Below are 24,537 nucleotides of genomic sequence, written 5' to 3'. Positions count from 1 at the left end.
GAGGTGATTATATCAACAGAGAAACCAACCTCAAGTAACCACAGTTAAAACTTCACAAAGTTTTCTTAAGGATACGTACCTTCAAATGGCGTTCGAGAGTTGAAAGAAACTTAACATTATCTAGAGCTTCCACATGATGTTTTCTGAGGTCACTGAAGACTATCTGTAAATCTCCAATATGCTTAGATTCAGCTTCCTGTAATATTTCCAAGACTTTCTGCACATCTGGAAGCTTTGTCTGTTCAGTAAGAGCACTTAAAGTATCATTTCTTTCACGCCAGAGGTCAACTTCTGCAAGTGGACCATTACCCTACAAGTAATGTGGAATAAAATAAAAATTCCAAATTACCGTTATGCAAGAGTGAAAACCTATAATCAGGACTCTGTTTATTCCTTCTTTTCAACATGCTATATGCTGAGAAAAACCTGGTATGATTCAACCATGTAAAAAACCCAGACAGAAGAAGATCCTTGAAATCAAAGGAGTTTTACACACCCTGAAGGGAACTGCTCATGGGGAGTATTATCCCCGTGAGTTGGAGCTGGAGAGTCCATGCTTGCAAAAGCTTATGCACAAGTAACTTTGTAGACATGAAATCCTTCGGTATGTTTAATGGTATTAGTAATATGTGTAAGTGTTTGCAGAATCAGAACCTTACAATTGGAATTTTTTTTGTTTGAATGACTTCTTTCAAGCAAAAATATAGTCGTCTATTTTTAAAAAAATAACCACTGCAGCTTTTAATATTTCATGGCTCTTTAAAAGAGTGCAGATAACAAAAGTGCCTTAGTTTTCCACAGTTATCCTGTGTGGGTAGGATCTGCAGTGAGTTACTTTATATTCTATTTATATTCTATTTCCCAGTCACACAGTTCCTCACTACTTTTGTTCTACTTTACATCAATTAGTAAATGGCTTTCCAACAATCAAACATGAAGATGGATTAAAAATGAGCACAAACCATTCAAAGAGATTCTTGTGGGGAAATGAAGTCATGTCTCCGGGAATAAAAGTAGCTTGGTGTTATAGGCAACATTACCTGTGGAACCTTTTTCAGTTGTTTCTCTAGAGCTGTGGATATTAATTTCTGCCAGGTCATTGCACAACTTTCCAGAGCTTCAACCACTTCTGGAACTGTAGCAAGAACGGTCACTTCTCCATCTAGATTTATAGTTGGCATCTCCAGTTTAATATCTCCTATTGGAAGACAAGACACATAGAATTAACTGTCTTGTTCCGTCAGCATTGGTAAAGTAACATCACTGAAATGGTCTATGCCTTCCATCTTGTTAGCTAGTTGAGGATAGGTAACACACCACCTGCTCTGCCTGTTTGAGAATACGGCAAAATACAGCCAGTTGCTTGACAGTTAACACAGTGCAAACAAAGATATATTCCTATAAATAAATGAACAGCTCTCAGTTTTCAAGCCTTAACCCAATCTCTAACTATTAAGAATTAGGATTAGGGCTTTGCTGAAGAAGATTATCAATCTGCCTATTGTAGGCCACTAAGCTTTGCTTAATGGCATGACAGTAGCCCCTGTCAGAGAAGGGATGCTAAACAACATATGAAAGTCTCATTTGGTCTACCACTTTCTATACCCTGCTATGGCCCTGAGTCTCCTGAACATTGGTAAGCCATGAGGCATGTTTACCACCTCTCCTGTTCTTACTCCAGACTGTTTGAAAGACTATCACTGATTTCATCCATTTCTCCATACTGTCTGCTACGCTTCAGGGCAGTAAAAATGCTACTGTTATCAGCAAAGAGAAACTTCAATCAGGTCTGGAGCTTCCCCAGAAACTGTATGTATTTGTTGTTCTATACAAAGCCATTCCTAGGTGAACCTCTTTCTACTCTCATCTACTCCACCACAGTGCTGGCATAGGCAGAACACTCGCCTTCAATTTGTTGTATAGTTTGTTGAGTAACACTTCTTAAGAATTTTTGCCTGTTCATTTGAATCTCATTCCTCATCTGAATATTACAGTATTCCACAGGCTGTTCTTTCTTTTCTGCAAGCTCAGTCTCAGGTAAATTCCTTTTTTCAGAATCTGTGTTTTCACTGTCTGGACGAAAGGAAGTTTCCTCAGTCTGCTGCTGACTATAGGAGAGAGCTGGTGAAAACACCTATAATTCAAAGAGATACCATAGATTAGATGGTTCATATTAAAAAAGAAAACAATAAAAGTCAGCTTACTAGCAATTCACTTAAGCATTGTATATGTTGTTCGAAAATTTAATTTCTTAAATTAAAGAAGAGCATCTCCTTCCATTTCACCCCTTTAGCATCATTCCTTCTGCCTCAAGTTCTGCAGGGGAATAGCTCCAGCATGCTTTTACAAAAGTCTATCAGCACAAAAATAAAGGTATCTGGTGTCATACTCTTAAATGTTTTTCATATAGGGCCAGGCAATGAAATAATGCCCGCCTCCACATCTTTACAAAAATTTGGGAAACAAAATATCAAATAAGGATTAACAAAAACTTCATTTTGGCATATGAAGGTCACTCATTAAATATTAATATTTCTTATGCATAGTCCATATGGTCAGCAGAATACTAAATAGGCAAATCACTCACGGAAACACTCAAGACTCCATATATAAAAGCTATAACACATTTACCTGTGAGATGGCATTCTTTAGCATCAAAAGAGTATCATCATTCAGCACACCAAACTTTATCACTTTAGGAAGAACCTCATTAGCTTCAGTCAGGTCATTAGGCTCAGTAACTCTTTCTAAACAGTATACAAACAATTAGCATGAATCTAATTATTTGATACAGAAAGCATAAAGTCCCTTCCATAATAAGTTAAAACTCCAATAAAACAAACTGTGTAATAAACTAGGTTTGATGCAAGTCACTTTCAAAACTAGTGCTGGTTTTAATAGTGCAGATGCTTTTTCAGAAAGGGCAGAAAAATACTTAAGTGTCATCATCTGACTCTAAGTCTTTACAATCCAGCCTTATAGTTACGAAATGGTTTTCTGTTCAAACAAAACTTGATTTGAACTCCTATTCTACAGACAGACCAGGAAAATCTTGCACAGAACTGCCATAAAATGACCAAATACATAATCATAATTTTTTTTTTCTCAAATGTCCTGTTTCTAGAAAAACTGAAACTGATACGCACATACAAAATACTTTGTAGCTTTCAAACCACACATGTTGCTGTTCGGTGAGCGGACAAAAATGTTTATGCTGGGGCCAGTCTCTGGCACTAAATTAGAGTTAACATACTGCTGATAGTTCCTGCATATAGGTGTGGAAATACCTGTTTGCTTTAGTGTAGAAGCTGTTTCCTATGGGGCTAGAGCTAGATACTGAGGTCTGATTGCGACCAGAACCAGAGTTACTCCAGATGCTGGAATAACTACTGTCATTGGTTTTATGATAAAGGTATGAACTATCAGAATGAAACATGCTGCTGTTGTGTATCAGAATTTGAGTCAGGTCAGGAAGTCTGATTACCCCAGTTGTGCTTAGCACCACCTTATGGTCTAACTTTCACATACAGCTCCTCATCCTCAAAACAATTTACACAGTTCTAGCAGTTGTAGTAATTAAATCTCTTTAGTTCCTCTGAGTGCAGCATGAAAGCTTCATCCTTGCTGGTAAAATGCAGAAGACATGTAACTTTCCATAAATTTCATATGAAAAGCATTCCTGATTCCTGGTTCTACTCTGAGAGTATTCGCACCCAGTTAATTAAGCTGAATCCCAGTCACTGTCACCTTTTCTCAGTGTGAAGTACTGTTTAATGCAAAGACTGAAAATGCTGAGCCTGCATCCTGAGTTATTCAGGGCACATACCTTTGGTGTCTCTCAGAAAATATACAGTAAAATCTGACACAAATTCTTCAGGAATTTCATCAAGAGCCACATAAAAACACACTTTGTCAACTTGCCATTCTTGTAGCTGAAATGGAAAATAGAAAGGAAGTATGACTATTACTGTTTGCTGCCACATTTCTTAACAGCAAAAAAATGTTTGCTTGCTGTGAGCAATAGGACAGAATTATTAGTTTAATTCCATTATCTTCAACTTGCTGTCCAAGTAAATTACTAACATAAATGAAATGTTAAAAAATCACTCAGTTAATGGTAAAAATCATCAGCTTTGGAAACAATGTTGATTTCCAGACCAACAGGACTAAAAGCATTAGTACTTGAAACATAAGAAACCAGAAAGCACTTAAATGCCCGCCCCACCATGCCTTTCTGAGAATGTGCAAGCACCTACTCCCCTTCCGCCTACATCTCAGTCATAAACCAAGTTTAGTTAGAAACCCCAGATTCCATCCTGACCATCTAATTAGGTAAAAGACTTGGAGTACAAAAGCGTTTGTTCACTGTTCCTTACATGCTTCTCCCGTGGTGTCTTTATCTAGCAATTACTCTAACTGCAACTTTTCTTTTACAAGCAACTCTGAGAATAGCTAAAGTGGTACCTGAGTAACTCACTGCTGCATTTCCTCACCAAAAATCATAGCGTTTTGCCAAGTCAATTACCTTTGCATTGTCTTGTTAGTCAATGTCAGAGGCTGTGGCAGACACCACAGGCCATTGGTTTTGAATGGAAATTCCTGTCCTTGTAAAATGTTCTGTTCTGCTCTGAATACTTGCTCTGCACTGTACTCCTTAATTTGCCTACCAGTTTTACTGAAACATTTGCATCACAAAGCCAGCATCTTCATATCCACAAAAGAACAGAGTGAAATACAACAGACTTACCTGTGGTGCGTGTTCCATGCTGTCAGTTGTCAATCTTTGCTCCAGTTTACTCAATTCAGACCCGCTAGAGAGAGCTGATACGTGACCTGACACACTTCCATTGTCTGTAGGTTGCAGAGGGGATGTCTTGCTTTTCTGAGTCATCTCTAAGAAAGAATAACACAGGAGAACTCAATTAAAGAATAGGTATTCCATGCACATAAGATGGATCCTTACAATTTTCTTCTCAAACTAAATGACCGAGCATTTACTTCCATCTTCAGCATCACCTTTCAACAACCAGCCATCAAAACTTGGTGTTAATCATACATTTTCCCATAAGACAGCACTATTGCTTAAGAACTGAATCCAAATATGCAAGTGACTATACTGCATTCCACAGGTAACTGGGCTTTATTTAGAATATCCTTACCAGCATTTTCCAACGCAATTGATCTTTTATGACAAAATAAGTAGATTAACATGTTTCAAGATGAAATCACTTTGTAAAAGGAAATGCAAATATTTAAGGGTTTTGTCATGCCAGATCTATGATGTGGAAAATGTTTATAGTTACGTCATGCCCAAGAAGTAATCGTTCCAGTGTAACACAGGAACAATTGCATGAATTCCAGGGCCAGTCAAGAATTTCAAACTTCATTTTATACTGTCTTTCAGAAAGAGCACCATGTCTTCTTCCCCTTTCAGCACAGGCTCCTGGACACTTAAAAGTTAAGTGGAAAAGGAATAGTTGCGTCCCCAACTGGATCCTTTGTGTGCTGATATTATTATCAAACAATAAATAATTATGTCGTACTGCTTTTGAGCATTAAACTGCAGCATTGCAGCTGCCTCCATTCAGAGGTGCAGAGTGGGAAGTTGAATTGTATCATTCCTTTAGTCTACTTACACCCACACCAGGCTTCAGCACTTAACTTCCGTGGTCCTATCTTTTTTGCACAGTATGAACAAAATTCTTTTATGGCTGTAAAATACCAGGCCGTGACTCTCTGCTTCTGCAAGTAACTGTTTCAGAAGCTTGTGGGAGTTACACAGATACTGACAGCAGAGAAGAGAATTGAATCTCCGAGCCATAAAAAATCATTGCTCTCTTCTGACAGCTTTTCTATCCCTTTCCCTTTATTTTTTTCCAATTTTTTGTGAAAGGTTTCTCTGCAATACTGTGGTTAAAGTACTGGACCAATCTTAACTCTTTACAGGATCACCACTTTTATCCTCAATAAACTACATCAGAATAAAGAGGAGAGTTTGCAACTCTTAAGACAAGGGGAGTTAATTCATTCCTACTAAAACGAACATAATCATTCTACTTATTTTAATAAAATTAATCTCTAAAAATCTGGAATTATAAAGCCAGTAAAAGATGTCACAGACAAAGACTGGATGGAAGATCCATGTTTGTGGGTTGATTTTGTTCATCCCAGTCAGTCTCTTTCTTTCCATCTGTTTGGAAAAGATGAAAGAGCCAAACTAGGATAGCTTTCTTTCAAAGGACCATCCTAAGGCAGAAGCTCTTGAGAAAACATTAATTAGCCACACTGCCCAGGACACTATCCATAAAATCAGATCTGCTTTCCTGGGAAAAGAAGCTGTTGATGTTACAGATACTGCTGGATCTGCTTAAGAGAGCCACATTAGCTAGTCACATTTAGCCCCCATGGCAGCATGGCCTGCAACAACTACACTTTGGCCGCTCAAATCACCTACTTCCTTCCAAGGCCACAGAGGCGGCCATTTCAGTCAACTGCTGGGGAAATAAGTTATCCGGGCCTTCCTCCTGCTGCTCATCTGCAAACTCATCTGCGTCACCTGTGTCTGCACACACACAAAATGGGAGGAAAGCATGATATAACCACTCTGCAGTGGGGATGGCACAAATCCCACCAAGGCATAACCAAAGAGGAGAAAGGTCTGGAAATGGGTGGGACAGAGGGGGTTCAGGAGGACTGGACACAGCCCAAGGGCTGGAGAGGCAGGGAAAGGGGTAAGGACAGGGTAATGGGGTTAGGACTCAGCAGAGGGGACAAACAGGGGCCCGAGGGAGGGGGAAACAGGGAGCTGGAAAGGGAAGGACAGAGAGAAGGGGTTGGGGTCAGGCAGTGCCCAGGGGAGGGCTCAGCAGGCCGGGGCAGCAGGGCCCTCACCCACTGCCTCCTCTCCGTCCTCACTGCGCCGCTCGGCCCGCAGCAGCAGCAGCGCCGTGCCTGCCTCACTCTCATTGTCCCTCTTATCGGTGCCACGGTCGAAAAAAAGCAGCACAGTCCGCGCCTCCTTGCCGTCGCCGCGGTTCAGCAGCTCCTCGAAAGGCGCCGGATCGGTCAGCCCCAGGGCGGCGAGCACTCGGTCCCGCAGCCACTGCAGCCGCACATCGTCCAGGCTCATGGCGGCAACCCCCGGGGCCCGCCCGACGCCTCCCGGTGGTCACGGCAACGGGCCAGGGAGGAGCGACGGCCGCGGCCCGCCCGCCGCCCGCCCAACGCCCGCCTCGCGCGGCCGCGTTCCCGCCGCCTCCTCGGGCCTTCTTTTACCTGAGCCCCGGCTCCGAGCCCGCCTCGGCGGGAAATAAGGGGAGCTCCGTAGGCAGAGGGGACACGGGGGGCCGGGAAGGGCTTCCCGCAGGGCTTCCCGCCGCAGGCCAAGGCCGTCCCCCTCCAGCGTTGCCAGGTGCAGGGAAAGGGTTACGTGCAAAGATGAGGGCCCGCTCGGAACAGCGCAAAGGAGGTTTTATTCAGAATTAGTATGAAACAAGTGCAAAATTTAACTTATGCTGTTCTTATGGCACAGATGTTAAAACATTATGGTAATATCCCCATTTTCACACTGATACAAAAAATAATACAAAATGACCCCTTTCCACCTATTCAGTATAAACTTTGGTTCAACATCAGGTAAGTAACGCTGTATGTATGTCCTTACAGCCAAACATAAACACGGATCGAGGCCAATTCTTCACTGCCATGCAAAAGTTATTCCTAAGAGTAGAAACACTGCATAGGATCACACTGTAAAAATGGAACTCGGGATAAGAATTTCTCATAGGCAGTTTGATTCTTTTATTTGAGTCCTCATCCAGACAGCGCAAGACTTTTTCTGAGGCTTTTACCCACCGAGGTCACCGCAAGCGACGGGCTGCACACAACTCGCTTGGCAGAACAGCACGTATCAGAAAGCTCCTCACTACAGGGAAATAAGAGGGCCAATACTTCCAGTCTCCACTTCTAGTCCTGCCTTCTTCCATAACACTAAATATCACTGTGGCTTCTGAAAGAGTAAAGTAGAAACTCTGGGCAGAACTCGGAATAAACAGTTAACATTTTCGGTGCAATTTCAAATATGGCCAAAAAAGAGCACGTTGCATTGCTATGTATAAATTTACATTCCATAATCCTTCTGGAATAGATACTGAAAACATACATTGCTTCTGTTGCATTGCTGAATTGTTCCCAAAGTGCATGAGATGGCAGCTTGCTTAAGTATGTGATTAGTAAGGAATGTTTAATACGATGAAAAGTCTTTTATATAACTTAAAAGTAACCATTCAAGAAAATAAACAGCCTCAACAAAAAAAATGCCTACACTGATTTTAGGACAAGCAGTAACAATTTTTTTTTTTTTTTTAAGAATAAAATTAATTTACAACATTAGTTTATCAAGAAAAATGTACATTTTATATCTATATACTTTACAAGATGCTCCAGATCTGCTATGTATTTCTACGGGAGGTATATATTACAGAATTATTTGGCTGCAATATAAGGCAATCAGTGAAAAACACCTTGTCCTACAGGAAACCATTCATAGGTGAGATCCAATCACATGATTATTTGCAGACAATTCCAAACGTTCTGACAGCAACCAAACTATGCCGTATCATCTTTATTAAAATGTAAAGAAATGTGCTTAAAAGAGAAAGGCGTAAACTTGTGTCCTCCACCAGTGTAGAATTTGTTCTGAAATTCCACCCTGAAACGAGACCAAAAAAAACCAGAATCCGTGTATTAATCCAAAATGACCAGTTGTCAAGGGATAGAACTGTGCAACACAGAGGCTGAACAAAACCAATCCTAATCCTGTCACTTATGCTTTCTTTGCAGCTATTTAACCTTCCTATCACAGTCCCAGGCAAATTTCATGTTTCTCAAGAGACCCAAACACTGACTGACATTGTGCTGTAATGGCTCATTTCTCACTTCTGTCCTACTAATTTGTTTTCAAGTTAGTTGCAGTTAATTGTTGCAAATATACAATATCATGAGGACAATACTCTGTAATCCATATAGGTCTGCCTCGTGTGTTTATATACTATATGTGTGCCTTTTCTTACACTGTAAATTTCATCAGGTTGCAAACTAAATATTCTCTGAATCCACTTGAATGTGCAGAGCTCACGATATTAAGATTACGAAAGGATTAAAATACTTAAGGGTTGTCAGGCCCACTTTAGCAAAAGTTTCGCTCGCTAATATAAATGTTCTGTGGAACAAATAAATAAAATAGACTGAAGCCATTCAGTGATACAACCAGACTGAAATTAAAAATACTTACCCACGTTACTAATATTCTACAGTATGAAAAGCTACAATATTATAAATCAGATGTACTCATACTTCGTCAACTCTGAATGTCATAGAGGTTAATATGTATCATAAGCCAATATAATATTTGAATTTACTGAAAATATTTCAGAGGAACAATCACATTCAAGTAACAAGCCATTTATTTAATGTGATTAGATAAATCTATTACAGTAGCATTAGGCTGTTGAATTTTTACACTTCTCTTTTTAATAAGGCACCTAGTCTTTTGATACATAAATTCCTCTTAGACAAGCCAGTATATGCTGAAGTAGTATAAAGAAAAAATGAAGAGTTAAACTTACCAGTGAAGTCGTATAGCATGGAGAAAAGCAGAAAGCCCCTCCATGACCAAAAGAATAAAAACTGTCAGCACAGCAAAAAGGGCTAGAACAGGGACTAGCAGCAAGACACCGTATGTTGTATCCACACGAAGACCCACTCTCATCACCATTTGCCACAGAACTTCTGATAACTCTAGCAAAAAAAAGTTTTCATAATTAATGTTGATACTGCATACATTCACCCAGCGAGCTACTCTAGCTGACCTGTATTCTAGTTTAAACAGTATTATAGGATCTGCTGAACATGGGAACTATAAGCACTGCCCACCTCCAGTTAGTTGCCCCCCTCTCCCTCCCCCAAAATACTTAAAGGTATCTCAGTTTCAAACTGATATGAACATTTTACACCATGATGCTAAGACTTTAGTAAGTGCCTAAATACCTTCCAAATGGGTCAATCAATGGAAAACAGGAAATGGTACTGTGACTACTGATACACCATTATGTGAGGTAACACTGTGCTCAGGTAATCAGCCTCTTTACAACACAGAGCAATCAATGAAGAAAATTCCTAGATTCTAAACAATAAATCACAATTTTAGTTTGGGGGCTTTCCATAGATCATGATTAGTTTAAACAGGGAATTTTTTTAAATTAAGAAAAAGATAATTTCATACTAGTATCACTTCAACAGGCCAGCCCCCCTCTAACCAGCATTAAAAATCAAGACAGATGAAAAAAAACCCCCACAACCGAAAAAAAACCCACTTACGTGCATGAGCAAGACTTAATGCCCAGAGTCTCAGATATGAGGCTGTATTAGAAATACATCCTAGACAGTATTCAATTGTATGAATTGCTTGATTCATAAAAACATCTGCAAAATTAAGCTAAAATACAAAAATACATTTGTATCTATTTAAACAACATAGTATAGCATGAGAAAACAAAAACATTGATCTGCAAAGCTTAATATACATGGAAGAAAAATTCCATTAAAGGGTAATACATCGATTTCATATCAAGTAAAAAAAATCTGCTATGTTTAAGATCCTTATTACAGAGACAACATTAAAAAAATCATGCTATAGTTTTCCAGTTAGTTTCCCAATTACTTTATTGATAGATAAAAATGAATGCAATTTATGTTTTCCACAAGGAATATGATCTAGTACTTGAAAACTCTAAGTAGTAAAACCAGTCATGGTTCTAATTCCCATTCTATTGATGTCATAAGTTTACAACGTTAATTTTTGCATCTTTAAAGCCAGGATTATTAGCAATGCTAGCGATAGACAAATAACTATGTTAATACTGTAAACTCTAAATATACATACTTGTTGCTAATGAAGAGTTCCAAAACTAATATTACTGCAAGTTTCAACACTTGCTTTGCACGGAACTATGACACATTTTATTTAAGCAAACAATTCTTGTACTTTCTATACATAAGAAGCAACAGTCTACTACCCCAGTGAAGCAAGTACTATACATAGTCTGCACACTAGGAAACTGAAGCACTTTTTTGTCTTTCGATTCACACGAAATCAGTGGAATCAGTCAAGACCTTTAAAAATTTGGCCAAACTAAACAGCAGCAATAGCTGGGGACTAGGAATGCAGCTCATGTCTCCCCACCCCCATTAGCAATAATCCTCATCACAAGATGTAATCTGCAGACATAAAAAGACTTTTGTCTAGATGAAAAGCCAAGATTAATTAACAGGAAGCTGGGCAGTCTTCCTCTTGCCTTAATTTTAAGAATCCATAAAACCATACAAAACCCAGGATTTTTATCCCACTCTTCAATTTCAGAAGAACTATGCAAAGTCTACAGATGCAAATAAAGCACTCTTCCTGTTCTCCATTACAGATAGATTGTGATTTACTGTAGCAATCTGAATATACCAGGGAATAATGATAAAATAGCAACAAATAAAAATAAGTAAATTGTATTCAGGCATCAAGGTCTTTGTAAAGGTTCAGCCGATTTTCTTGAAAACTTCCAGGGACTCGGTATACAGGTTATCTTCTTGACCTTCCACTTCTAATTTGCTTTTAAGGACATACAAACTAGAGATTAAGCAAAAACATTACCTCCTCTCCATCCCCTTCTCTGTGCCCACTGTATGAATGACTGCTTCCTTCTTCTACATCATGAGATCGCAGCAGAGAAAGTTCTTCTTCACTTTCTTTTCGAATTAGCTTGTAGCCACTCTGCAAAATGACACATATCGTGTCTTTAAGTGGACTGCCAGTGTCATTTTTTAAATTTATTTAAAGTAGTTGCAGGTAAAGGCAAAAGGAGAGCTAGAGGAACAAAACACTACTATGTGTTACAGTGAAAAACTTTCCAAGTTGAGTAGAAATATCTAGTAAGGACGTTACTCTACATGCAATACAACACCAGCTGAATTCTTCTATACTGAAGAAATGTGTAAGTGTCTCTCAATACTTACCCTGTACATTCTAATGCCTCGGCCTCCACTGTGCAACCAATATAAATAAAGTGGTTTACCAAAAAGCATTACAGGAACAGAAAGAAAAGCAATACTAAGTAAAAACCTCTGTAGAGCAACCTGTTGCGGGGGGGGAAAGAAAGAAAATGAGATTAGATCACAAAATTAAAAGTAGGAAAAGCCTTCCCATTTTCCTTTAAAGGCCTGTTTAAGCATAAGAAAAGCACTACTGATTTCAGTGGGCACGTACTCCCAATTGAACATGCAGAGAAGTATTTTACTTAACCAGGCCCTTAAATTGGGTTACAGACACCCATCATCTTCAGGACTAGGTTCTAGATTAAGGCACTACTGATACTCAGTTTAGTAAGATTATTTACAGCACATAGAAAAGCATCAAAATTACAACCATGAGAGACTGTTCTCTAGCCTTAATTTTAACCTGGGAGATTTTGTTCTAGAAACATGTATTTTCACAAGTCACTACCTAAAATCTTACAACCAATTAAAGAGTAAATATGCTATTTAATCATAATGTTTATTCAGTTTCCTCTTAGTCTGACACATTCCCCTTCCTAGGGGAACACTCAGCCATCAGCCTTTCATGACTGGTAAAGTGTTATCTGCATAGGGAACACCAGGATCTTCAGAAGCTCGTAAGAACACTACTAACCTGTCCGGTGTAGAAGACCTCTGTTTCACCACCAGGAAACAGGAACATGTTAATAAATTGAATCAGAATACTAGGAGCAGATGTAGAGTCCTCTGCAGAGTACGCTAACCATTTAAAGATGATCATAAACACAAGGTAGCCAAAAATGCACATCATGAATAAAAGTTCAGGAAGAAAAACCAAATAAATATTATACTTCTTCTTGAAATGCCTAAAAGATAAAAATGGGAAAAAAATGAAAAGTAAGTTTTAGAAAGAAAGATCAAGATAAATACATGGCTCAAACATGTTTTCAATAAAACAGAACAGTACCCAGCACTTTTAAAGAGCAAGACTCAAATTAGAATCCAGAACTGATTTCTTCATATTCATTGAAATTTTAATCAGATATTTCAGTGGAAATCAAGACCATAAGAGGCACGTATTTCTATTTAGCAACAAAAAGTGAAACAAAATCTTGTATTAATCAATGTCTTCAGATTTTTTGGCATAATACTGATCCACCATCTTATGCATGTGACGGAAGACCTCTCTGTTACTGTCTTCTTTTAAGAACAGTTTTCACAATTACGATTATTCTGTTTTTAAAAAATCGTTCCCTTACCAGATTAACTCTAATAATTCAAGACATGACAAAAACTATAATGTTAATGTTATCTTAACTTCTTATACTCACAAGTGGTTAAATACCCCCAATACAACTCCAAATGTCATGTGAGTTACTCCAAAAATCACAGACATTTTCATTTTGAAAGAATTTAAAAAACTGAGACGGTTGCTTGCCAAATTCCAGATCTGGAGAAGAGAAGACAAGATCAGCATTAAAGAACAGTGTAATAGAAGAAATAAAACAGTATCCTTTCCCTATTGGAGACCAGAATTCTACCTCAAATGGGGATCATAACTGAAATTTGAGTTTTATGAAAATAGTTAAATCTTTGACTCGTTAAAGGAAAAGCTCTTTTTGAATGGAGAATGCCAGCAGAAATGTGTTTTTTCCACAGTATGTTTATCTTCCTAATACACATACCAGAATCTAATTTACAAGTGACTGATCATCACAAATGGGTAATTTAAAAGCATAAAACTAACCGGATCAATTCCAAAGGGATAAGCTCCATTGTATACACCAGTAACATTTGGATCCAGTGTTAAAAATGGGTTAGACTTCAGATCCTCGAGACTGCAGAGAAAGAAAAACACAACCAGATCTCACATTGTTTAAACATAGTGACAACATATACTTTCAGTTCTGCAGGACACTACTCCTGTTTTCCTTTATATGACTAGCTCACCCACTATCAGTCTTTAAAAGAAGAATAAAAAGATTTCTAAGCACAAAAGGCGTGGCTAATAAAAACAACAGCAAAATTAAAAAAAAAAAGTTCTAGAAACACAAAATCTAGGCTTAATTCGCACTAACTGTCTTTGAAAGGATGCTACTCACCGCCAAACTTTCTGTTCAAACATTGCTGAAACATTCCATCCAGAACCAAATATATTTAATGACTTTGAAAAACAGTCATTATAGATCAGTCCAGTATATACAGAAAACAGACCCATTAATAAAATAACATATCGGCCTTCAAATAACATTTTCATTATCTGTAAGTATTGGAAAAAAGAAAAAATAGAGAACATCATCTGCTATGTGAACAATTGTTATCTACACGTTTTTAAAAGAAACACATTTTTGGCCATACCAAGACTTCTAAAAACTAAAAATTCTTGTGAATAGTCATTAAGGAATATGAAGAAACCTACAGCCAACCAAGACGTAACACAGAGAATTTTGCTTTAGGCATGTGAATATGCAATTTACAAATGGCAGTCACCAAATGGGTGCAGTTCGTCTCCCCAGATTCACAGCTTTATGTCAAGTAATGCATACTTCCTAATATGCATTAGGAAACAGAGCTAGCAGCCAGAAGTATATTCTAGAAGACAACTGTGGTTTAAATTGAATACAGCGATTTGAAGTCTCCATGCAAGTTCCCATCACACAAACTGAGCCTTCTCTCATTGGCATCGTTACACTAACGAATATCTTTTTAAACCACATTTCCCTCCCAGGACTGGTTTTCAAGAAGTTAGTCATTTGCAGCCATTCTTAATTAAACATAATTCTAATGAGAGATGCACATGTTCCTGCATTCCAACCCCATATCATTAAAAAAATAACTAAGTTTAATAAATTTCAAACTACAACTCCTTTTCAGAAAAAATAAAAGAAAATGGAACTTGAAAAATCATTTTCTCCTCACGTTAGTCACTGTAACCACATTCTGTAAAACACACACATCACTAAGTAGCCCTAGCAGAAGGAAAGACAAGACCAAAATCAACTAATTTTTGTCAGTCTTTAATTCCAACTTGATTATTTCTGCCCTTTCAAAAAAAATGAATAGTTTGTTAAGATATCACATTAATCTCAAGGAATATGGCAACTTTAAACACAGAAAATCCTGAAACAAATGGAAAAAAATCCAGTCTAATACATGTGCAACAAATAGTACTTTTCAGAAACATAGTAACTATTCAATTGAAGTTATCTTGCTGGATGGGGAGTAAATTATTTGTAATTCCTTTTACCTCATCTTGTGATCTTTGTAATCTAGGGTGGTTTTCATACAGTATTGTCAGGAGTGCAAATATGAACATTAGTAGACCATGCCCAAAGTCTCCAAACATAACCGCAAACAAGAAGGGAAAAGTGATGATGGTATAGAGAGCTGAAATGATAACATAACAGATTTCAGGCACACAGCACAATAGACGATGTTGCTACCTGAATTATGCCTAAGCAATTCAACTACTTTAATCTCTCAAACGATTTTCAAGTTTGAAAGGCATTTCACCCCCTGATAATAGACCTTTCCCCCACACTATAAATTTAACTCAGTTTAAAGTTTGCTTATGTATATCCCTTAGTAATGACAACTTTGCAGTTGAGCATTAGTTAACAATTCTGACGATAATATGAGCCCAGGAAATAAAACCCAAACAATAGCCCCTCCATGGCTATTTTGGCTCTGTACTATAATGTACATTCTCCTGTACAGCATAACATAGTCAACATAGCTGCAAAAATACATAAGGACATTAAACTAACTGTACAACAAGCTGTATTTTTTTAAGTGATGAGCTCCATGCTTCAGTAAGATCAACAGCCATTACCAAAGTTTTTTTTTTCCCTAAATATCTTAGCCAAGGTAAAGCATATAAAGAAACATTATACAGCTATCATCAATATCTTTAATGCTAAAATGACTCAGCAAAATCAAATCCCATCTTACTACTTGAAGCACCGTTTGTACTTCTGATGAGCTACTGAAATTTTAAAACAGCTATTAAAAAGCAGTGTGGTTGTCACCATTTTGCCTTTACTAGTGTCCAATTCAGCAAGGCATTTAAACACATAAGAAGGCGAGCAGTAATGACAGTATAGCTCACGGTTTGGATTTCAGAAGGACCAACCTGGATTAACTTCTCCATAGTTTCCAACTCCATAAGCATCAACAATGTTTTGGAACCCTGAGGTGAATTTATTGGTACGTATCAAAGTTGGAGGAGGTTGTGTTGTTGGGATGGTATTCATGAATGAAGAAATCGTAGCTCCACTCTTCCTCTAATTGCAGACAGAAAGAAGATACATTTATATAAAAACCTCAGTTGATGCTTAATTTAATCAAAGTGAAAAAATTTCCTCCACCAGCAGTTTCACTGATCCTGAAACATCCCTAAATTAAGCCTCAAGTTTAACATTTATCCATTTGTGCTTTCTTAAAAAAAAAAAAACATTAATCTGTTCCTCTAAAAACACTAATTATGTACAGTGTTCTAATCATTATTTTATATGAAATATCAGATGAGAATCATCAGTCAATATTATAAAACAAAGATTTGTTACTAAAAATTCCCTCTTGTGAAACGAAAAGACGGAGCTGCACTCAATCCAACTAACACGAGGGAATTAGCACCTTCTACTTGTCTGCAAATAGCTTTGTGAGCCCAGTCAGACTGGGTCCAACACAGAAGTTCTTATTCAAGAAAAAAAAAACAAAACAAACAAACAAACAAACAAACAACAAAAACCCACAACACTAAAAGGCTCTGCTTATAAAGAAATTGCCTGTGCCGACTTTTAGCCTATTTTAAATAATTATTTTTTCTCCTTATCTGTATAGTTAGTTCAAGTCAAAAGTTTTAACATAAGTGAGCATCCAGTTGACTTACTGAACCTTCCTCCAATGCGTGGCGCAAATTTTGCAGATCAGCCACTGGACACCAAACCTCAGCAATTAAACATTTATTTGTGACATCAAAACTGCACAGGTTAAGCACGTGATAAATGGCTTTCATCTTTTTCACTTGGATAACCCACGTATAGATGGATTCAGATGCTTTACACAAGACTTGGCGTAAGTAATCCTCAGTTTTATGCAGCACCTTTGTCCAAGAAAAAAAACAAAAGATTTCATTGAAAATGTAACAGTTAACCACAGTAAAGGCACTTATTTGTCCAATGCTGGATCACGTTTGTAGGAGGCCACGCTAACCACTGCTAAAAATGGAAGGCAAAGCAAAATGCCCTGAAGTTTAATAGATAGATGCAACACGAGACCAGGGACATGATGTACAGTCATGTTCAGATCCAAAGCTGTACGTATTTTAGAAACATATTCATGTATTTAATGCTGTGATTCATCAAATAATTTCCTATGGTGTAATAACTACAGCAAAGGGAATACTGTTATTTACTCACAGTATGAAGATCCTGAATACGAATATTTAGTCCTTCAACAACTGCCCTGCGCTCCTCCATGGTATTTGGATAGGGATACACATGACAGTGATAGCTACAGAAAAACAGAAGTTTATGTTAAATAACCAAACTAAAACAAAACAAATCACCCAACCCCATGCCCTAGTCAAATCTGCAACACACCATTTAATAACCACAGAACAGATTCAACTGAGAAAGTCAGTATTTTGCCTGTACTTAATAAGGACTGAGATAAAATGACTCATACATTTATTTGTATGTTGCATAATTATAAAGCTAGATGCAATGGGGGGAGAGGGGGGCGGAGGAACAAATTTAACTTCAAAAATCTTGCCTAAAAATCAACACTTCAAGGAAGGGGAGCAGGGGAAAAACTAACAAGAAAATAACCCAGGTATAAAGAAATTATATATGTTAGTTTTACTTCTTACCAATCACAAATCTTCTTAACTTTCTGGCCAATTTGTTCACCCCAATAGGACACTAAAAACACAAACCATTTTGTGGTTTCGCCCTAAAAAACAAAAAAAGTTAAGTTGATGAAGTTTGTTTTTAACCAACTACTCCACTATGAAATACTTATAGAGCAAAACAACAAATCTGAGTAATCAGAAAAAGCTGTGTTAGTAGCGTTAACCTTCCACCATTTTAGTGAAGATCAAAAAAATCAAATTCAAGTGTGCCAATATCTCTCTTTTTTTGGTATATTAGAGAAAAACAGAAAAGTTTTCAGGGAAAATAAAAAAGGTATTATATTTTACCACCTCAAAATTATTAGTAACAAAAAAGTCTTAAAAAATTAAAATGTTACAAATTAGAATCGAAGCAAAATTTAAAAGTGACAGATTAGGCAGCCATAACTGCCAATTTACAAAAAGTGAATTTTATATGTTCAGAGAAAAAACTTCATAGAAGACCAACTGTACTCCAGACGTTTTTCCCTTGTTCATTCCCTGAATGAACAAATAGAATGACTATTAAAAGTTAGTGCACTGTACAGACCCAGTTAATAAATATCCAAGCAGCCATTTATGCCATATATTTTGATCAAGGCAGCCAATCATAAAGTCACTACTATTCCACAATAAAGTTCTGCACTCATCAAGCTGAACCATGATAAATTAATTGACACTCCTATAGTTATGGTGGTATCAAGACTTCTAATTTTAAAGTCTTACAAGTTCACATACTTTAAAATAGTTTTCCCTCCAAGGGCACTGGGAAATCATTTACGTTCATTGCAGGCAGACCTGAGTAGCAATTCTTTCAAGTCTTCTGTAAAGTACAAACAAAATAAAGCGATAGTTACAAAGTTTACTCACTGTATCTGGATCTTCCAGACATTCATCCAACTCTGCATAGGTAAGAATAGTATATCCCTTACAGACTCTCCACAGCATTTTTTCAAACGCTTCAACTTTTGCTATGTGAACTAACCCAGATATGAATCTATGGAAAAGGAAAAATTTGAAAAATAAGCTAAAATCCACAAGAAAAATTAAATACTCAGAGTACATCATCACTCAGGACCACACAGTCAAAATAATTTAACATCTCCCATCTCTAGAGAAGGAAGCGGTCACCCTAAACAGGAAGTAACTGGTATATAAAATAGACTCAATTTCTATGTGGAAAACAGACTGTAGGCCTAAGCACACAACTAGAATTATATTTGACATCGTCTCCTTCTGTGACAGTAAGGTTCTTAATTTTTTCTTGGTAAGATACCCTCTCATAATGGTGTTGCAGAGAGCAGTACCCATACATCATTTTAAAGGCAAGTAGGCAATACCATTAATAACGTTACATTTACAATTGACGCTGCCAAGTGATTAAAACACTCTGTGTCTATCCTAGAAAAACAGAGTAGAAGAAAGTACTGATTTAGAGATTTTCCTTAACACACATACCTGGTTTGATGGAAGTTTTGTGACAGTTTTTTTGGCACTGTCCTACTTATCTCTTCAAATAATCCAATTTTGTTACAAAAGTAGATTTGGGCCAGACTCCGACCCTGTCTAAAACTGTTTGGCTCATCTGAAATCACTAGAGTCACACTACATCCCATCTTTTAAGAAAACATCCCATTATTTACAGCAGCTCATCAAGCAGTTTTGAAACAGCACACACTAACAACTTGCCGTATACGTGGATTGAACCATACCTACCCCAGCTTGGCACCCAGTCTGTGCATACAGTTGTAATCCACTAATGGCTCATTTTCCACAGATGGAAATTCTTCATAATTTGCATGTAAATGGGATTCATACTAGCAAATAAAAGAAAGATTATTCATAGCTTTGAGGAAAAAAAATTTATTTCATTCATTTATTATTCTAAAGAAGAAAAGCTAAGTAAATTATTTCAATAAAAATATAAAACCCTTTCCTGTGTTCAATTCAGACAACAGAAAGATCTTGGGATCTCAAGTGCACTGCTCTTAGCAATTATAGTCAGTGTTGCAAAGGGTTACATGGTAAATTTCTTAGCACAATTTATGCATCAAAATAACACAAATACGCCTTCATTTTCAATTGGCATCAGCAGTAACATTCCAACAATTCAACAGAGAAATCACAAAGCTCCTCTGAGTTTAGGGCTGCATTTTGCTATGCATATGAACACAGCCTAGCACAAGAGGTTGCCAGCCAGGTTCCCTAGGTACTGAGCACAAATAATAACGAACAACGTACAGCGTATAAAGCCCAACGCCAAGTCATGCACTTAACTAGAACTACTAACAGCATGCAACAAAAATGCCACGACACACAATCCTCGCCAAACAACATAAGCAGTACCTCAGCTGTTCTCCTGACAAATCTTTGTGTGACCTCTAACATGCATGTGTATTCTGTCAGTTCAAGCAGGTTTTTTCTCAACTTTTCTTTGTTTTTAGTTACTTCCCTCAATTCTGTCTCCAGCTTCTGCAACTGTTCCTAAAACATGGAGAAAAAAATGACATAGAATCAGTTATACTGTTTTGGTAATCAGGGGAGGATGAATTTTAAGCACATGTTAATTTGCTGCAATGATGAGAGTTTCCCAATTTCTTAATTAACTTAAGCTCCATAGGTTTTATTCCTCAGTCTGCCAAAGATTGCTTTGTACTGAATACACTTGAGCCTCCACTGGCATCTGTTAAGTCTGCTGTTCTGATCCTTATTTGTGTCCAAGCTAAGTAATGCAGACTTGGAATTAGAACTTCAGACAGCACAGGGTACAAGACACTTACATATTCTATTAATAGAATTACAGCAAAACAGAACGTCATTCAAAATTGTATCTGCATTTTACAAGCTTCTACTTCTAAGGTAATACCAGAAAAAGCATTCAGAGAAAATAGCACCAAGTTTTGCTACGCAGCCAGCACTGGAACCTGCAGAGCCTTGGGCATATAAAACTCCCACACACCCTAGAAATTTTGGATGCACGCAAAGAGCCTTAGGTAAGTCCCAAAGCAATAAATGAGGCTGAAGGACTACATCCAGAGGCAAATTTGCCTGGAACAGTGTAATACGCCAATCCATCAAAATAAAACAGATGACTGCAAAGCCCGTAAGTTAGCTTTGACCCTTTCACAGGAATTTTGATATTAATATCAAATCCTCACTGAAGTAACACTGGCAAAAAGGAAAAAAAAAATGGACAAAAACAAAAGCAAAGGCTTCTGCTCCCCCTGCCACGCCCCAACAACTTAACTCATAAGTAATAAGATAGCAAGTAATTAAGTATGAAATAAAGTTCCAAGATCCAGAGCTACACCTTTGGCATCTGTGGTGTGCAAAAGTTACCTGGATTTCTAAAATGTGTTTCAGCAAGGGGGCAGGAGGAGCAACATCTCCTTCAGGAAGTGGAATATCCGCTTTTTTAATTTCTTGTACTAAATACCCTGGAGTGAGAAGAAAAACAGAATCATAAAGGAAACGGTATTGCCTTATACTTCCTAGAATGCTGCATAGTTGACCTTCAGCTGTTATTGATGGTGCTGATCACACTGCAGCATCAGGCCCTAGCTATTTTATTCATTTATTTTAGCAACAACACACACACACACGAGTCTTCAAAAAGAATGCAAGGAAAGGGTGAAGACCAGTCCCTCCAGGGAGAAAAAAAGAGGGGCTTATGGAGTGCTAGGAATAAAATACATGGAACATTTCTGTCTTGAAAGTTTGCAGAAGTAAGCTATCTTCAGAGTCCTCTGACTGAAATTTTCCAACCACAAGTACTTTTTAAGAAGCTTTTAACATTTCATAGTACCTCTTTGTCGCTGCAAGATACCACTTTCTGCTAATCTGCCATCTGCCAAAAATTGACAGTTCTGCTCATTGACCCATGTTTGGAATAAAAAGTGTTCAAACAAGGCAGCTTAAGCAACCTTGACAACAAATGCAACTCACGCTGGGCAGGGAGATTGCCAAAATAGCTACTAGGATGCTTTGGCATGACCAGCACGTGCCTCTGAGGAGAGATTCCAATTCCAAAAAGAATCCTTCAACGGTAACTTTTCTTCGGGATACATTGAAGAAATCTGCATCTTGGTTGTAATGCTCTACATACTCTTCTCTATTCATTAACTGCCATGTGAATACAATTATTAATAACGAGGTATTTTTGAGGGTGCTTGGAAGTTCAACAGTATTGAGTTACATAACATGAAAAACAGAGTTTATCTTATAGTCAAGGAAATATCCAGAGTAAAGCTTCCATTTTCCTAGCAGAGTTTTAAGCAGTCAATACTGAAATTGTCTCAACTAATTATCAGCAACACATTAGCAACTCTTCTTCACCTCTGAGCTTAAAAAAACCCAACCTATATTTAGCATATACATGCTGTAGCGCTAAAGAAAATTTTACAGCTCACAAAACCGAGAAACCGAGGTCAATGATAAAACACTGGAACAGGGTGCCCAGAGAGGTTGTGGAGTCTCCATATCCAAAATCCCACTGGACACAGTCCTGGACAACTGGCTCTAGCCCCGGCTTGAGCTGGAGGTTGACTAGGTGATCTCAAGAGGTCCCTTCCAACTTAAGCGACTTTGTGATACACTCAAAACTGCTGCAGCATATCAACACAAATTAAGAAATATATTTGTACATTCTGACCCAATTCAGTGCTACAGTCAAGTCATCTGTGGCTCCAAAAATCTACATAAAGACTCTACATATGAGTGTATGTATGTGTATTTTTTCATACATATGAAAATTTTATAAAGATTCTACAGCATTCAGATCATACAAGACTGGGAAGATTAAAAAAACCTATAGCTGAAACCTCCACTGTAGTTCTACATAAACTTTAATAATGCCACAAACGAGAAAGGGCACGCATGAAAGTAAAGCTCACCAAGTATTCTTTCCATTTCTTCACACTTCTTTACTTCATTCACAAATTTTCTCTGAAATACACTTACATTTGGGTTAAGCTGAAGGAGAAGAACAAAATGCTTATTAGGTATTTAAAACAGCAACCACCCCTAAAAAACCACAGCTATTTCTGTGACTTCATGGAGACAATTTTGCATGTATTCTACGTGCTCTCCTTCTACAAAGTGCTTCTCAAAGTCTTCAGATAGCAAGGCTGGTTTTATTAAAGCAGAATTATCAATGCCTTTGCTAGTTTTACTCAAATAACAAAATAACTAGATCTAATGGAGAAACCATACCTAACCTGATTTCTAGAGTTTTAAAATACTGCTTAACAACTTCAAATTAACAAATAAACCTTTCTACAAGCAAATTTTTGCAATGGATTTCCACAGACTCTTATTTGAAATGTTAAGTTTCGAAAGAATCTTTTTACATACATCCTCACATTATGAATGTGCAATGTCTCTGACTACTTATTTGGCTTTTAAATCAGACCCACTAATACGTTATTTCTCATATAAATGGTGTGTCAGATACCTGGAATGGCATCAACATGTTCAATGTAACCCCCATGTAATGATTCTTATAGATTTGTCTCCTCCTGCCTGCCATATTTACTAACTAGCTGTTAATTTAAGTTCTCCCAGCTTTCCTTGCAAAGATTTTGCAACCTTCCCAGAATACTTGGAAGAAATTCCAAACTCTCAGTCAGCAAGCAAAGATCATATAATTATGATGAGACAATGCAGAAACAAGGTTAATTATTACCCGACCCAATTTTATGTTAGTCAGGCACGTAGTTTCCTCCAAGGTGAATTGCTCCTCCAGGAACAGACATGTTTTACAAACCAGCAGTCTGTGATTTTGAAGAAATAAGCCTATAGAACAGCTACGATGTTTCTATCGATGTGTCAATGGGGTGGACATAGCCGTTAGCTGTGCACATACACTCAGACTAAAGTCAGTATGGCTTCAGGTGGGTAATGGGCTCTCCCACGGGATCCTACTGAAAAAAACCCCAACTGTAAACTATTTCTGTGAGAAAGGTGGGACACAGTCATCCCAAAACACCCCCCCGAGAGTCTCGGGGAGGCTGGGGCTCCAGACTGACTTTCCATCACCCAGTCTCGCTTTCAGGCAAATGCGATATAGATATTAGCCAAGTCAGAGTCGGGGAAAGAAGGAAGAGAAGCCGTCTTGGAGTCTTTTGCATCGCACCATCGGAATGAAACCTACAGCTTCCCGACGGCAACCACTCTGACCGGCTCGGCTTTCCCCGCGTCGCCCGCCCGCCGGCCCTCCCCGGGGTCCTTTTACCTCCCCCGTTCTCCCAGAAAACCCCGCCGGGCGCCCGGGCCCCGTCGCCGCTACTCACGTCTCGGAACTCGGCCAGGCCACGCTCGCCCACCTCGCTGAGGCACTCGTAGGCCGAGCCGCTCTGGAGGAAGAGCTGCGCCAGGCACATCGGCTCGCCGCGGAACAGCGAGCCCATGGCGGGCCGCGGGGCGGAGGGGAGCGGCGGGGCTCAGCGAGGCGGGCGCCGAGGCGGCGCGGCAACACGTCCGGCGGGAGTCCGCGGTTCGGCGGCCATGGCGGAGCGCCCCAGCCCGTCGCCGGCAGCGCGGCCAGCTGCTTCCGGGGGCGGGGC

The 24,537-nt window shown here is 38.4% G+C and overlaps 2 protein-coding genes across 7 annotated transcripts in view; both read right to left on the bottom strand.

The window, feature by feature from the left end:
- Positions 1-7,129, bottom strand: part of DNAH10 (dynein axonemal heavy chain 10) — a 57,538-nt gene extending 50,409 nt beyond the window's left edge. Inside the window, exons 1-8 of one of the 2 annotated variants that reach the window (XM_075167819.1) lie at positions 6,892-7,129; positions 6,455-6,562; positions 4,748-4,893; positions 3,827-3,932; positions 2,632-2,747; positions 1,906-2,134; positions 1,041-1,198; positions 80-310 (exon numbers count right to left, since the gene is read on the bottom strand). In XM_075167819.1, coding sequence (XP_075023920.1) covers positions 80-310; positions 1,041-1,198; positions 1,906-2,134; positions 2,632-2,747; positions 3,827-3,932; positions 4,748-4,893; positions 6,455-6,562; positions 6,892-7,129 — 1,332 coding nt within the window. The remainder of the gene's footprint in view (positions 1-79; positions 311-1,040; positions 1,199-1,905; positions 2,135-2,631; positions 2,748-3,826; positions 3,933-4,747; positions 4,894-6,454; positions 6,563-6,891) is intronic. The other variant, XM_075167818.1, reaches the window with a different exon arrangement.
- A 323-nt stretch (positions 7,130-7,452) lies between these two features.
- Positions 7,453-24,517, bottom strand: ATP6V0A2 (ATPase H+ transporting V0 subunit a2). 5 transcript variants are annotated; one of them, XR_012676467.1, is made up of 21 exons: positions 24,265-24,517; positions 22,867-22,945; positions 21,314-21,411; positions 20,321-20,458; positions 19,691-19,791; positions 18,845-18,971; positions 17,954-18,036; positions 17,502-17,595; positions 16,973-17,185; positions 16,214-16,364; positions 15,329-15,468; positions 14,184-14,341; positions 13,829-13,919; positions 13,413-13,531; positions 12,737-12,947; positions 12,064-12,183; positions 11,702-11,821; positions 10,378-10,495; positions 9,627-9,798; positions 8,523-8,710; positions 7,453-7,924 (listed from the first exon to the last, which is right to left on the bottom strand). XR_012676467.1 is itself a non-coding variant. In XM_075167820.1 (20 exons), exons 1-20 carry the CDS (start codon positions 24,379-24,381, stop codon positions 8,608-8,610), a joined length of 2,553 nt encoding a protein of 850 aa, XP_075023921.1. In that variant the 5' UTR covers positions 24,382-24,517; the 3' UTR covers positions 7,453-8,607. The 5 variants fall into 5 exon arrangements, 3 of the variants coding, with proteins under 3 accessions (XP_075023921.1, XP_075023924.1, XP_075023922.1); XM_075167820.1 differs by having other exon boundaries at positions 7,453-8,710; XM_075167823.1 differs by lacking the exon at positions 24,265-24,517 and adding an exon at positions 23,658-23,664 and having other exon boundaries at positions 7,453-8,710.
- Between the last annotated feature and the right edge of the window lie 20 nt (positions 24,518-24,537).

Source organism: Calonectris borealis, chromosome 18, assembly GCF_964195595.1.
Source record: "Calonectris borealis chromosome 18, bCalBor7.hap1.2, whole genome shotgun sequence".
Lineage (NCBI taxonomy): Eukaryota > Metazoa > Chordata > Aves > Procellariiformes > Procellariidae > Calonectris > Calonectris borealis.
Note: the sequence above shows the minus strand (reverse complement) of the source record. Positions and strands in the feature narration are given on the sequence as shown.

What these genes read in the sequence shown, in the direction of transcription:
- ATP6V0A2 (XM_075167820.1), bottom strand. Translation starts at nt 24,381, where the DNA reads ATGGGCTCGCTGTTCCGCGGCGAGCCGATGTGCCTGGCGCAGCTCTTC. An exon ending in TTGTCAGGAGAACAGCTGAG is followed by an intron (nt 19,792 to 20,320) that starts GTACTGCTTATG and finishes TTTATTTGCTAG; the next exon opens with TATGAATCCCATTTACATGC. An exon ending in TTGGGGGTATTTAACCACTT is followed by an intron (nt 12,948 to 13,412) that starts GTGAGTATAAGA and finishes TTTATCTTTTAG; the next exon opens with GCATTTCAAGAAGAAGTATA.